The 12,054-nt window shown below is 60.1% G+C and overlaps 1 protein-coding gene across 4 annotated transcripts in view; it reads right to left on the bottom strand.

Annotated features, from left to right (window-relative positions):
• Positions 1-382: 382 nt before the first annotated feature.
• The window catches only part of CUX1 (cut like homeobox 1), a 349,136-nt gene continuing 337,464 nt past the window's right edge, over positions 383-12,054 (bottom strand). For all 4 annotated transcript variants that reach the window (XM_086374363.1, XM_086374364.1, XM_086374361.1 and 1 more), the window contains exons 15-23: positions 8,821-8,948; positions 8,020-8,086; positions 7,422-7,531; positions 4,587-4,703; positions 3,361-3,444; positions 2,724-2,780; positions 2,232-2,312; positions 1,404-1,468; positions 383-1,258 (exon numbers count right to left, since the gene is read on the bottom strand). In XM_086374363.1, the coding sequence (XP_086230489.1) occupies positions 1,189-1,258; positions 1,404-1,468; positions 2,232-2,312; positions 2,724-2,780; positions 3,361-3,444; positions 4,587-4,703; positions 7,422-7,531; positions 8,020-8,086; positions 8,821-8,948 (779 nt within the window). In that variant the 3' untranslated portion in view covers positions 383-1,188. The remainder of the gene's footprint in view (positions 1,259-1,403; positions 1,469-2,231; positions 2,313-2,723; positions 2,781-3,360; positions 3,445-4,586; positions 4,704-7,421; positions 7,532-8,019; positions 8,087-8,820; positions 8,949-12,054) is intronic.

Raw genomic sequence — 12,054 nt, 5'->3', positions numbered from 1 at the left:
ACTGGCAGGCAGGGCTCAAGGGAAAGGGACAGAGAGCCTGGCTCCAATGTACACAGAAAGGGAAGCAGGGAGTCCCCAGGAGCTGACATCACACATCCTACCGCAGCCTGACAAGCAGATTTGAAAAAGGAATGGATGTCTCTCTTTGGTTGGGTTGTCTGCTCAAGGGAACTCAGACACTGTGGGTTTGGGTTTCATCAAAGCTCTGGACCCACTCAGGGAATCTCGAGGATGAGAAAAGGGGGTGAGGCCTCCCCCGTGTGAGGGACCGTGCCCCACGGCAGCAGAGCAGCCATCAGGTCCAGCCGCAGCTCCTGGGGGTGTTGCTACAGGAACCCACTTGCCAGTCTCCTGTACCCTCACCATCACAAGGGCACTGGTGTGGCTGCAACAGGTATTTATTCAAAATATGCAAAGCTGAACACGCAGGTGCAAGCCTAACTTAGGAAGATCTGCCAGTGGCCCCAGGGTGGCCATGCCAGGATGGCCCACCGCCAGTTCCTGGCTGAGAAGCCCCGGGGGCCCCTCAGACCAGTCCTTAGGTCTGAAGAGCCTGGGGTGTGGGTGCTCACTGGAGAGTCATCCTCACCTAAAAGCCAGAATATCTTGCTAAAGAAGAAAGCAAAAATCATAGTGCGTCTAAGGGGTTGGGAGGGGGTAACAAACTATCTTGCCCTCTGGGGTTCCCTCTCTTTTAGGGGTTGGGTGGGGCCATGATAAAGGCAGGTGCTGGGGGCTGGACTTAAAGCCTGCTGTCCTGCCAGGAAGAGCTTCCATGCCTTGGGGGGATGGTGATGGATCTGAGGGGAGCCCAAGGGGATCCCGGGACGGCCTGGGGGACCCCAACTGGATTAACCACGGCCAGAATCAGTGGGAACTCAGTGTCATGGCTGAGAGGTCTCTGTCCCCAAGGCTAGAGGTCAGGCTGCTGGGCGGGACCCAGGCTGGGTCACCAGCCTGAGATGGTCTGGTCTGGCCTCTGGAGCTTTCTGGACTTAGGGAGCCTGACGAGGCTGAGACCCTCTTTTAAGGGAGACTGAGGAGACTTTTGGGAACCTCTGGCACTGTTGGGTGGAGGGCAAGAGTCATCTACACAGGGGATTCTCCAGGGAAGCCTAAGTCATTGGAAGCAGCTGAACAAGCAGGGGAACGCAGCCACCACTGTCGAGCCGGGGAAGCCTGGGGACATCACTGCCACAAGTCGCCGGCGGCCACCCCCTTGTCATTCTCGTGGAACTTGTGCAGGTGGTCGGCGAACCTGGGGGCCACAGAAACATTTGCTGAAGCCGAGTGCAAAAGCCGAAAAAGAAAGAAATGTAGGGGGTGGCGGGGGGCAGGGGACATAAGAATGGGTGGTGCGGGGGGCCGAGCAGTGGGCCGAGCGGGGCGCAGGGGTTGCTCACTTCTTGGCGCAGAAGGTGGCACAGTCCCGCTCCATGCTCTCGCTCCATGCCAGCTTGTAGAGCACCTGCCCCAGGGGAGAGACACGGTCAGCTGCCTCGCAGCCACTCCGGCCATCCACCTGCGGCCCCTGGGCTTGGCTTCCTGACACGTGACGTTTCTTGTGGCCGCAGTCCCAAGTTGAGGGGCAGGGGGGCCTTAGAGATGCTACCTCTCATGCCTACCAGCTTCACAGTTGGTCAGACAGGCCTGGGCATGGAGCTACCATCCCTAACATTGCTGGGCAGCACCAGGACCAGCTGGGCCCTGGGGTCAGAGCTGGAGCCCAGATTGGCCATATAGGGGCCGTCTGGACTGTGGCCTCGCTGGGGTGAGGAGTCCCTGAGGCTGAAGGCTTCTACAGGCACGCCCCCACCCCTGCTGGACGGACACATGGGCATCACCAGGCCCCCATATGTGCTGTGCCCGGGAGCTAGAATGCCCCTCTGCCCCCCAGGAGGTTCAGCTCAAGGTGTCCCCTGTCTGAGCGGCCCACCTGACTGTCCCTTAGCAATGACTCTACCGTTAGGCCTCTTTTCCCATCCGCCAGCCTCCCTCCGTGGCCCTTCCCTCCACCAAGCCCCCCCCCCGCCCGCCCCGCCCCCAGGGCTGGGCCCTGCATGGAGTCGGACAGGCTGCTGCCCCAGCCAGAGGGCCTGCTGGGTGGGCTTGTCGTCCCCAGAGGCCCCCGATGGGGACAGAAGTGGGCGAGCACAGACTCTGTGCCTGAGGGTGGTAGGTGGGGGGACCGTGGTGAATGTATCTCTGGCTGTGCCTAGATCCTCACTCACCAGGAAGACCAGGAGGTGCAGAAACAGCGTGTAGAAGAAGCCGATGGTGCGGGCCATCTTGTTGGAGAGAACCAGCCGCCCCTGGGGAGCACGCAAGGCGTGAGTGGGGTGGGGCGGGCCTCACCCACCCCCGCCGGGCTCACCCACCCCTGCCGGGCTCACCCACCCAGGGCAGCAAGGGGCGCGAAAGGCAGGCAAGTTAGGCTGCTCCAGCGTTCAGGCTGGGAACTCGGGGCAGCGGGAATGCTAGGGAATGGCGCCCCCGTGTGGCCACGTCCAGAATCTACCGTGAATAATAGGGCTGTCACGGAGACGGACAGATTCCCTCTTTCTAGGGTCACACAGCCACTCTTGACCGGGCCTGGGAGGGGCAGCGGGGTCCCTGGGGCTTTCCAAACCGGGCTGGAGGACAGGTGACCAGGTGCCCAGGGTCGGAGGCCCAGGCCCAATCGGGGCGGGGGCATGGTGGGGTAGGGGGTCGGGGCGGCTCACCATGCTGAGCGTGGCCTTGTCCCACGGGCTCAAGCTCAGGTATTTCCGCTGCCGCTCCTGAAGGGTGAGGAGCGATGAGGAGAAGACCCCCAAAGGCCCCCAGAGCCCCAGCTCACTGCAGAGAGGGACCCTGCCCTGCTGTCCCTGCAGGGCCCCGGGGTGCAGAGGCTGCCAGGGGTGCCCTGGTGCCCAGTCCCACTCAGGGCCAGTGATGGGAGCTGCTGTCCCCCTCTGCAGTGGCCAATTCTGAACACGGAGGGTCTTCAGAGTGGGCGAGGGAGAGTTACAAACCCCCTCCCCACCACCGTAAGTCACCTGACACAGGGAGGCTCTTTGCCGGTGTGCCTGCCCCCCAGAGTGCCTGCGCCTGGGGATGACCGGGTCACGGCCGCACACCCTCACGGGGCTGTCAGCGTCAGCTGGTGTTCCTGGCATGCCAGGCCCATCCTGGTGGACCCCAGGCCACCCCGGAACCAAAATGAGTGTGGGGGCTGCCCTGGTGGTCTGGGGTGTCAAGGTGCAGTGTGGGGGAGGGGTGCAGGGTGAGACCAGGGCTGGCGGAGGGGGGCCAGAGTGAGCCCGAGGCCAGGTGAGTTGGGTGGGCACCCCAGGCTGCCCTGTGGCTGGGCCCACGCACCCGCTTGCTGAAGGAGGAGAAGGGGTCCAGGCGCTCCTCGTACTGGGTTGAGTAGCGCAGCTCCGTGTCGTCACTGCCGCCGCCCTGCAGGAAAGGGAGGAGGAGAGACCCTGTCAGCGGACCCAACAGGAAGGCCAGAGCCAATGGACTGCAGCCCGACAACATCACAGGGAGCCTCAGTTTCTTCCTGCACGGTGGAGGCGGGGACAGGGCCCCGGGTGACGGTGCGACATGGATGGTGCCTTGTCTCCAGGGGCACTGCCCGGGATCAGGGGTCTCCCCCTGGGGTCGGGACCCCAGTGCCTCAGGACAGGTTGGGGGAACTAAGACCCCGAGGGTGGCTGGAATGTACAAGGTGGACAGGGCGGGGCCCGGTGCAGGGAGGTGGGTCTGGAGGGTCTTCGCTGGGAGACTGCAGGGTGGCTGTGGGGAACAGGCCAGCACCTGGGAGATGAAGGCCGCCCTCCTGCCCTGCAGCAGGCCACACAGTGAATGAGAACGTTTGCATGGAGCCTGGGCGCCCTCTGGTGGTCTGAGAACAGCTTCAACTGGGGGTGTGGGGGCCGGTGGCTGCGTCTGGGGCTTGTCCTAGGGAGGCCCCCCAGCCAGTGTGCCACCACTCCATCCTGCTACACCACGCCGTCTCCCCAGGGTCTCAGAAGGCGTTTCCTGCACGAGGTGGTCTCCTGTGAACCCTGGGGGCTGAGAGAAGCCAGAGCGGGCCCTCCCAGCTCAGAATAGAGTGGGTAGTTTTCTATTCCAATCTGATTGATAGGTTTTTGGAATGTTGGACCCAATTCTGATATTTAAAAAATATATAAGTTTTTATGTTTTATGTTTTAAACATACGAATCCCCCACGGTTGTCCAGTATGTTCATCATCCCTAGGGTTAAATGTCCAGATCCTGGGGTCAGCGAGGGAGAGTTACAAACCCCCTCCCCACCACAGAGGAGTCATGTGGGCCTGAGTCCTGTGAGCCGTGCCTCTTTCCGAACCTCATTACTTCCTGGCTGGGGCGTCTGATGAACAAAACTCCATCAGGGCTCCACAGGTTGGGAGGACAGCTGGCAAGCCTGGGACGGGGGGTGTGTGTGTGGGATGGTCTCTGGGGCTCCCAGGCCTATTGCTGCCCAGCAGGTCACTGTCCCCAGCCATCCACTGGGACCACTCCTCTCCCTAGACTGGTTCAGCTTGGAAGCAGGGGGGCAGGGTGGGGGGTGCTTACCCGGCCAGGGTAGCTCTGCAGGAACTTGATCTTCTCAAAGAGCTTGATGTTGTCCGCGCGCAGGCTGTCCAGCTCGGTCTGCAGGGCTTGGATGGTGTGCTGGGCCAGGCGGTTCTCCTGGGGGCAGCCGGGTGGGTGAATGGGTGGGCAGGGCCCGCAGTGGAAGGAGTTGGGGGAGAGGCCTCCATGCTGGCACAGGGTCCCACTCTGTCTACCCCGAGCCCCTGCTTGGCCTGAGCTCATGTCCTGGACCTGCCAGCCTCTGCTCAAAGCCTGGGGAGACCCCACAGCAGGCAGAAGCCACAGTCCTTGGCTCATTTTCTTTTATTCTTTTTTTTTTTTCTTTCTTATTTTCCTGGGTCACTTTCTTCATGTTGTTTGTTTATGGTATCAGCTTAATATTATTGTTGAGATAAATTTCATATAACATAAACATCATTTTAATGTATAATTCAGTTTTTTTTTACTACATTCACAATGTTTGCAACCATCTTAATTTGCATATTTAATGTAACATGCAAATTAAATATTTAATTTAATTTCAGAATCAAAATTCATTTTAATTAGTTAATTAATTAAAATGAATTTCAGAATATCTCTATCACCCTAATAAGAAACCCCATACCTGTCCTCACTCACTCCACATGCCTTCCTCCCCCAGCCCCCAGCAGCCACTAATCTACTTCCTGTCTCAGTGGGTTTGCCTCTTTGGGATGTTTTATATAAATGAAACCATACAATATGTGATTTTAATGTTTGCCAACCTAGGGGCAAAGTGACATGTGAACTCATCTTCCAACTTATTAAAATGCTTAAATAGGTGTTTTCTTCACATTGTGAAAAAGTCAAAAGGACAAAAATGTCCGCGGTAGTGTGGCGGTTCCTCAAAAATGTAAAAAATATAACCACCGTATGGTCTAGCAATTCCACTTCTGGGTGTACACCCCAAAGAACCGAAAGCAGGGGCTGTAAGATAATGTGCTCACCCATGTTCACGGCAGCATATTTACAAGAGCTAAAAGGTGGAAGCAGCCCAAGTGTCCGTGGACAGATGGAAGGACGAACACAATGTGGTCCGTCCACACAATGGAATATTATGCACCCTTAAAAAGAAGGGAATTCTCACACCTGCTACGGCGTGGATGAACCTGGAGGCCGTTATGCTGAGTGAGATAAGCTAGAAACACAAAGACAAATATTCTATGATTCCACCTATATAGATACCTAGAGTGGCCAAATTATAGAGACGGGATAGAATGGTGGGAGGTGGCAAGAGGGAAAGAGGAGTGAGTGTTTATAAACACTGCAGAGCTTCAGTTTGGGAAGATGAAAAAGTTCTGGAAATGGGTGGTGGTGAGAGTTGCCTAACAACATGAATGCACTTAAGGCCACTGTGCTGCATTTAAAAATGGTTAAGATGATCAATTTTAAGTGATGTATCTTTTGTGTGTTCAGTCGTGTCCAACTCTTTGCGACCCTGTGAACTTTAGCCTCCTCCAGATATATATTTTACCACAACTTAAAACACATACATGGTAAAAAAAAAAAAAAAAAGTCTAGATTTTTAAAGCTGAAGGCACAGTCTTATAAATACCCCTTCCACCCTACTTGATCTAGTTTGAAGACCTTTTTAAAGGGCTGCCTAGCCTTCCACGTTGACTGTCCCCAGCCGTCAAGGGGCGTGGGTGTTCCCCGTCCACTTTCATGAAGGTAGCTGTGAAGGGAGCTGTCCTGATGGTCCTCCATTTGAAGCCTGTTGCTCTGCAGCCCAGCTCACAGGGGGTCTCACTGGATCTGGCTCACCCTTGTCACTGGGCCAGCATGGGGCCCGGCCTGCATGGGTGCTCAGTGGATGTCGGCCTCCCAGAGTCCTCAACCTGGAAGCCCCATAGGGGAGCTGTGGGTGCGGAGGGAAGGGGCTAGATATTCCACCACCTGCTCAAGCGGTGACTCTTGGAGAAGATGGAAACCTTCTTGGCTCCTCTTTCTACTGGGAGAGAGAACGGAGGACCTGGGCTGGCTCTGTGGGATGGAGGAAGTGGTCTGCAGAGTCCCCAAGGGGACACTGCTTGGGAAAGACCCACGTGCAGCTGGAGTGGTCACCTTTTTTCCCCCAAATGTTGCCCTGCAGCACGTGGGGTCTTAGTTCCCGGACCAGGGATTGAACCTGTGTCCCCTGGATTGGAAGACAGATTCTTAACCACTGGACCACCAGGAAGTCCCTGGGCTGGTCACTTTTGCAGCCTAGACTGCCCTTTCCTTACGAGGTCTCTCCAGGAGGGCCACCAGTTGGGTGCTTAGCAGCCAGCACACTCTCTCAGACCCCACAGAGCGCCTTCTCTAGACTGTTCCTCTTCATAGGGTTCAAGACCCTCCTCCCTGGGACCTGCCCCTGCTTCCCACCCCTCCACCTGATTGAGATGTTTCTTCCTGGACCACGGTGACCACCACCAAACCGTCTTCCTGGGCCAAGCCTCTATTCTAAACTGGCTGCCCGAGTGGCCTTACCCTCCATCCTGGTGGTGCTGGTCCCCAGCTTAAACCCTTCCGTCACACCCCAGCCTGGCAGTAGGGACCTTGCCTGGCGACTCGTTGCTTTGTCCCTGGACTCCCTTCCGGCTCCTTGACCCCATGTTTCTGTTCACTCATTTGCCTGGAGGGTCTGATTCTCCTTTCAAAGCCCAGCGTGACTTCACCTGCTCTGGGCAGCCCTCCCTGACCGCACAGAACAAACCTAACCCCACTGAGGTCTGTGGTCTTTCTCCTCTACACCCGGGTGTCCTCCGCCCTGTCCTCAGGTCCGTGGAGTGTTGCAGAGGGAGGGACACAACTCACCGCCTCCAGCTCCTGGTTCCGGGCCCGGAAGCGCTCCCTTTGGCTGGAGATGATGGACAGCAGCGAGTCCACCTGGCCCTCGGGGAGGGAGCTGGCAGGCGCTGAGGGACCTAGGATGGAGGGACAGTGGCTTGGGGGTAGGGGAGGCCCAGCCCAGCGGCGGGCCTTCAGGTCACCAGCTCCGAGGGGGCTCTGGTCGAGTGCCATGGGGCGGAAGCAAAGGGACACTGAGGGGACTGGGTGGCTCTGCCACCGCCACTGTGTCCTGGCCTCAACACCTGGGGGGCACCTCTGTTCCAGCCCTTGGCTGCCTCTCATGGTTGGGCCTCACCCCCACCAGGGAGCTGATCAACACCCACCAGCCTGCGACAGGCCCCTGGCAGGGCTGAGAGGGTCAGGGTTCCCACGGTGGGGGTGTCAGACTGAGGTCTAGAGGGGCAAGTGGGGGGCTCACCCTTCTTGTGAGTTTCTGCTGCCTTGCTGGCCCGGGGGCCTGGCTCCTCTGATGGAGGTGTGTGCTCTTTAGGGCCCAGGTGACCCCACCTCTGCTCCTGTCCCCCTCTCCTGCCAGCCCATCACAGCATGGGCCCCTCCTCACCATAGAACAGGGCGGTGGCCTCCTTGATGGGCTCGGGAATCTTCTCCAGGCCGAGCTCGGCTGCGCCCTGCAGGTGGGAGGGCGAGGTTAGCGGGGCGCCTCCACACTTGGCAGTGAACACAGCCATCCAGGGGGCCAAGCACACAGAGGGCAAGAAGCGGGTGGGGTGGTCTGGCGGCAGGGGCTGGACACGGCAGTGGCCACAGGAGGGCCCGGAGAGGGTGCCTCACGTGGGCCACCAAAGCGAAGGTGGTTCACCCCGAGGCTGGAGTTCAGCGTGGGGCTCCCACCCGGCCACTTGGCCCTGACAGGCCTCGGAGGCTGGGTGACCCCGGCCCTATCAGCCAGCCTGCCATGTCACCCCAGTCCAGCCCGTTTCTCTCCCTGGGCTCCGTTTCTTTGTCTGTAAAATGAGGTGGGCGATGTGATAATAACCCCTGAGGATCCTGGGACTCCAGCCTTCCCTAATCTCAGGGCCCGAGGTCCTCTAGCTGTGAGATGGGTGGGCAGTCCTGGCCTTGCTTCTGCCCAGAGCTCCCAGGGCCGAGGGCCAAGCCAGCGCCTGGAGGCAGGGGGCTTTGTGCCCTTAGCCTGTGGCCTGGTGCCCCAAATAGGGGCTTTGTGGTGAAGTGAGCAGACAGACCCTGGAGGTTGTAGGTGACAGTCCCTGTCAGGCTTAGTGTGGGCCCAGAGGACACCGGCTGCCCAAGGATGGGCCGGCTTGGTTGGACAGTCGGCGTTTTGTGAGGCTGAAGGAAGCCTGGGCAGGCGGGGCGGGGGCGGGGGCGGGGGTGGGCTCACCTCGGCGTCTGGCCGCTGGATGGACTGGATGGTGCTGAGGTCCTGCTCCAAGCGGGCGATCAGCTCCCTCTGCTCAGCTGCCGTGGCCGTGAGCTCGGTGACGTGGACCTGCAGCTCCGCGCAGCGCCCTGGGCCAAAGGAAGACGTGGCCGTCAGAGGGACCTGAGGTGCACGCCCTGCCCTGTGCCTCCCAACACACAGCCTGTGCCCCTGCCCAGCACTAGAGCAGCAGGCAGGGGCAGGGCACTCCTGGCGTGGGAACTCACTCTGCCCAAGAATTCTCTAGGTTTGGGAAGGAAGGAGCCCAGGTCAGAGATTTAGGAGAAATGCCCCCCACCCCCCACTGAGCCCCAGCACCGCAGTGACCAGCCCCTCTCCCTCTGCAGGCCTCACGCCCCATCAAGCAGGGCAAGGAGGCTGAACCCATGGAGCCCCGAACTTCCTCCAGGGCTGATGCTCTGCGATAAGGACCAGAGGGAGGCCCCGGCGGGTAGGGAAGGGGGGAAGGTGAGGGAGGTGCATTGGGCGGTGCAGGGGGGCAGGTAGACTCCCCTCAGACCCGACAGGAAGGGGTGCTGCCTCTGGAATGGACCTCAGACTTGCTCAGCCCCTCCCCCAACAGGCTTCAGCACACGTCAGGGATGGGGCGGTGCCCCCGGGACCTCCCTGGTCCCCAGTCCCCGGGGCCCTCTCCCCTGTCCCAGCACCAGGTGTCGTCTTTACAATAAAGCAAATCCCGAGTAGTTCTATGTGGAGACTTCCCTGCGCTGGGGGAGGGTGGGAGACATTGATGAGTCTCCCCGTGGGTGCCTTCAGCTGCTGTCGACAGTGGGGACAGCAGTGGCCCAGGAGAGGGCAGGCCTGGGTTGGAGGAAATCAGTCCTGAGTACTCATCGGAAGGACTGATGCTGAAGCTGAAGCTCCACTACTTGGGCCCCCTGATGCGGACAGCCGACTCACTGGAAAAGACCCTGATGTTGGGCAAGATTGAGGGCAGGGGGAGAAGGGGGTGAGAGAGGATGAGATGGTTGGATGGCATCACCGACTTGACGGACGTGAGTTTGAGCGAGCTCCGTGAGAGGGTGAAGGACAGGGAAGCCTGGCGTGCTGCAGTCCCCGGGGTCGCAGTCGGACACGTCTGAGCGACTGAACAACAGCAACCCTACTTCTGGTTGGCTGTGTGACTCTGGGCAGCGACCTGCCCTGTGTGGGCCGCATTTACAGAATAATAAACCCTGCTGGTTGCCGCAGAGATGGTAGCCCAGGCCGGAGGCCTTTGAGGGTAGATGGTACGGCCACCAGGGGGCAGTGTGGCCCCAGAAATGTCCCAAGGCCACGGGCTGCAGGCAGGGAGACACCCCTCACCATGGGGCCTGCTCGCCGGCCAGCCCCCCCCCGCAACTGCTCCATCTCCTAGGTGCCCGGTGCACACCAAGCTCTTCACACATCTCACCACGGTGCGATCGGTCGGATACGATGATTTTACAGACGGAACTACCAAGGCTTCCCGGCCTGGGACCAGACCCCCCCAGGGTGTGCACCCTCCGCCGTGATGATGCGCTCCCCACGCCAGGATTCAGGCCCCGAGTGGACCTGACCCGTCCGTCACCACTGGGCTCCCTCTTCACCCGGTGGGTAGGTGGTGCTGCCTAACATGAGGGGTCTGAGACAAGGCGGGGAAAGAGGCCACACCTGAGGGCAGGGCTGGGGCGGGGAGGGAGGGCTGTGGGGGGCAGGTTTAGGGTCTGGCCTTCAACCTGCAGGCCCAGAGAGACCCACAAAATGCAGCGCCCCCTGGGCTGCGCAAGGAGGCCTTGGTGAGCGTCGCATACACTTAGGAGGGAGGTGGACGGGGCTTGTGGTGAGGGGTAGGCAGAGGGCGGCGTGATTAGTGGTGAAGGGCTTGGACCGAGGGAGGGGACAGGTTTGGTTCTGGGCACTGGGCGTCCAGAGGGACGGCCACAAACAGGAGCAGGTCCAGAAATGGCTCTGGGCGGACAGGCCTCAGGGGATGAGCAGGGTGGGGAGCCCAGAGAGGGCTCAGGTGGGCAGCCGCCCACCCCGAGGGGCAGAAGGGACAAGGCGGAGGCTGGGGAGCCTGTGAGGCAGCCCGGTGTCGGGCCCACGAGGTGTGCGCCGAGCGATTCCGAGGGGACCCAAGCGCGGCCGGAAGGTTGGACAAAACGCTGGTGAGATGATCCCACAGCCAGGTCTGGGGCAGGAGCGACTCGCAGCTCCAGGAGCCATCTGTGGGCGCATGTGTGCCCAAGTCTGGTGCCCTGGGGGTGGGCACGCCGGTCCCTTCCCATGGAGGTCCCTGACGGCAAGCCCTCTGTCTTACGCGGTTCCCCCAGCCAGCGGGTGCCAGGTCACGGCCGCTGCTGCCAACGTTCCCGGACACTCGGTGAGCCACTGAGGAGACCTCTGGGTGTGCAAGGCTGAGTGTGTGGGTGGCTGTTCCCCAAGAAGTGTCTCTGGGTGAAGCTGAGGGCCATCCTGGCAGGCATGGAGGTGACTGCCCAGGAGGCACAGGGAAGAAGCTGGGCAAAGGCAGGGCAGCGGAGGCGATGGGGCAGGGGGCTACCAGAGGGCCCTGGGGGGCGGCGGGAGACCTGCCACCCCTCCCTTCCTTCCGTCTCCTCTGCTGAGGGTGGAAACACAACAGACTGAGGTTTTGGGATCACATCGCTGAGTGGCCACTTGGTGTCAGGGGAGGGTCCTGAGCTGGAGTCTGGCAGGCCTGGGCTTGAATTTTGGCCCTGCGGCATGGCGATAGAAGGTCCTGGAAAGACCCGTGATCCCCACTGTCGCAGAGAACACACGAGGGTGGGCCTGTGCCTGGAACTGGCCCCCCAAACAGGGAAGGGGCGAGCGGCTGTGTAGCTGGGCTCTGGCAAGTCTGAAGTGCTTAGTGGAACACCTAGGGGGGTGCACGTGGTGGAAAGTGGGGCCCAGGGGTCTGAGGCTGGAGATGCAGGTCAGGGAGACATCCAGGGGTCTGAAAAACACCTGGACAGGACTTCTGGGGATGTTGACATTTTCTGGGGTGTCCCCGGAATGACCCAGAGAGGAGATGCAGGAAGCAGGGCGAGATCAGGAGGAAGCATGTTAAAGCCCCAAGTTGAATCAGGACCATCCGTGAGTAAGAGGGGGTCACCGGTATCTCAAGAAAGGCTGGAGAGTTTGGTCAGGGTGGTGGTGGAGTGAGGGCTGGCAGGGGTGCAGAGGGGGGAA

The sequence above is a fragment of the Bos grunniens genome, chromosome 25 (genome assembly GCF_055505025.1).
Source record: "Bos grunniens cultivar Pamir isolate PY7600 chromosome 25, Bosgru_T2T1.0, whole genome shotgun sequence".
Lineage (NCBI taxonomy): Eukaryota > Metazoa > Chordata > Mammalia > Artiodactyla > Bovidae > Bos > Bos grunniens.
This window is presented reverse-complemented; position numbering and strand designations above follow the sequence as displayed.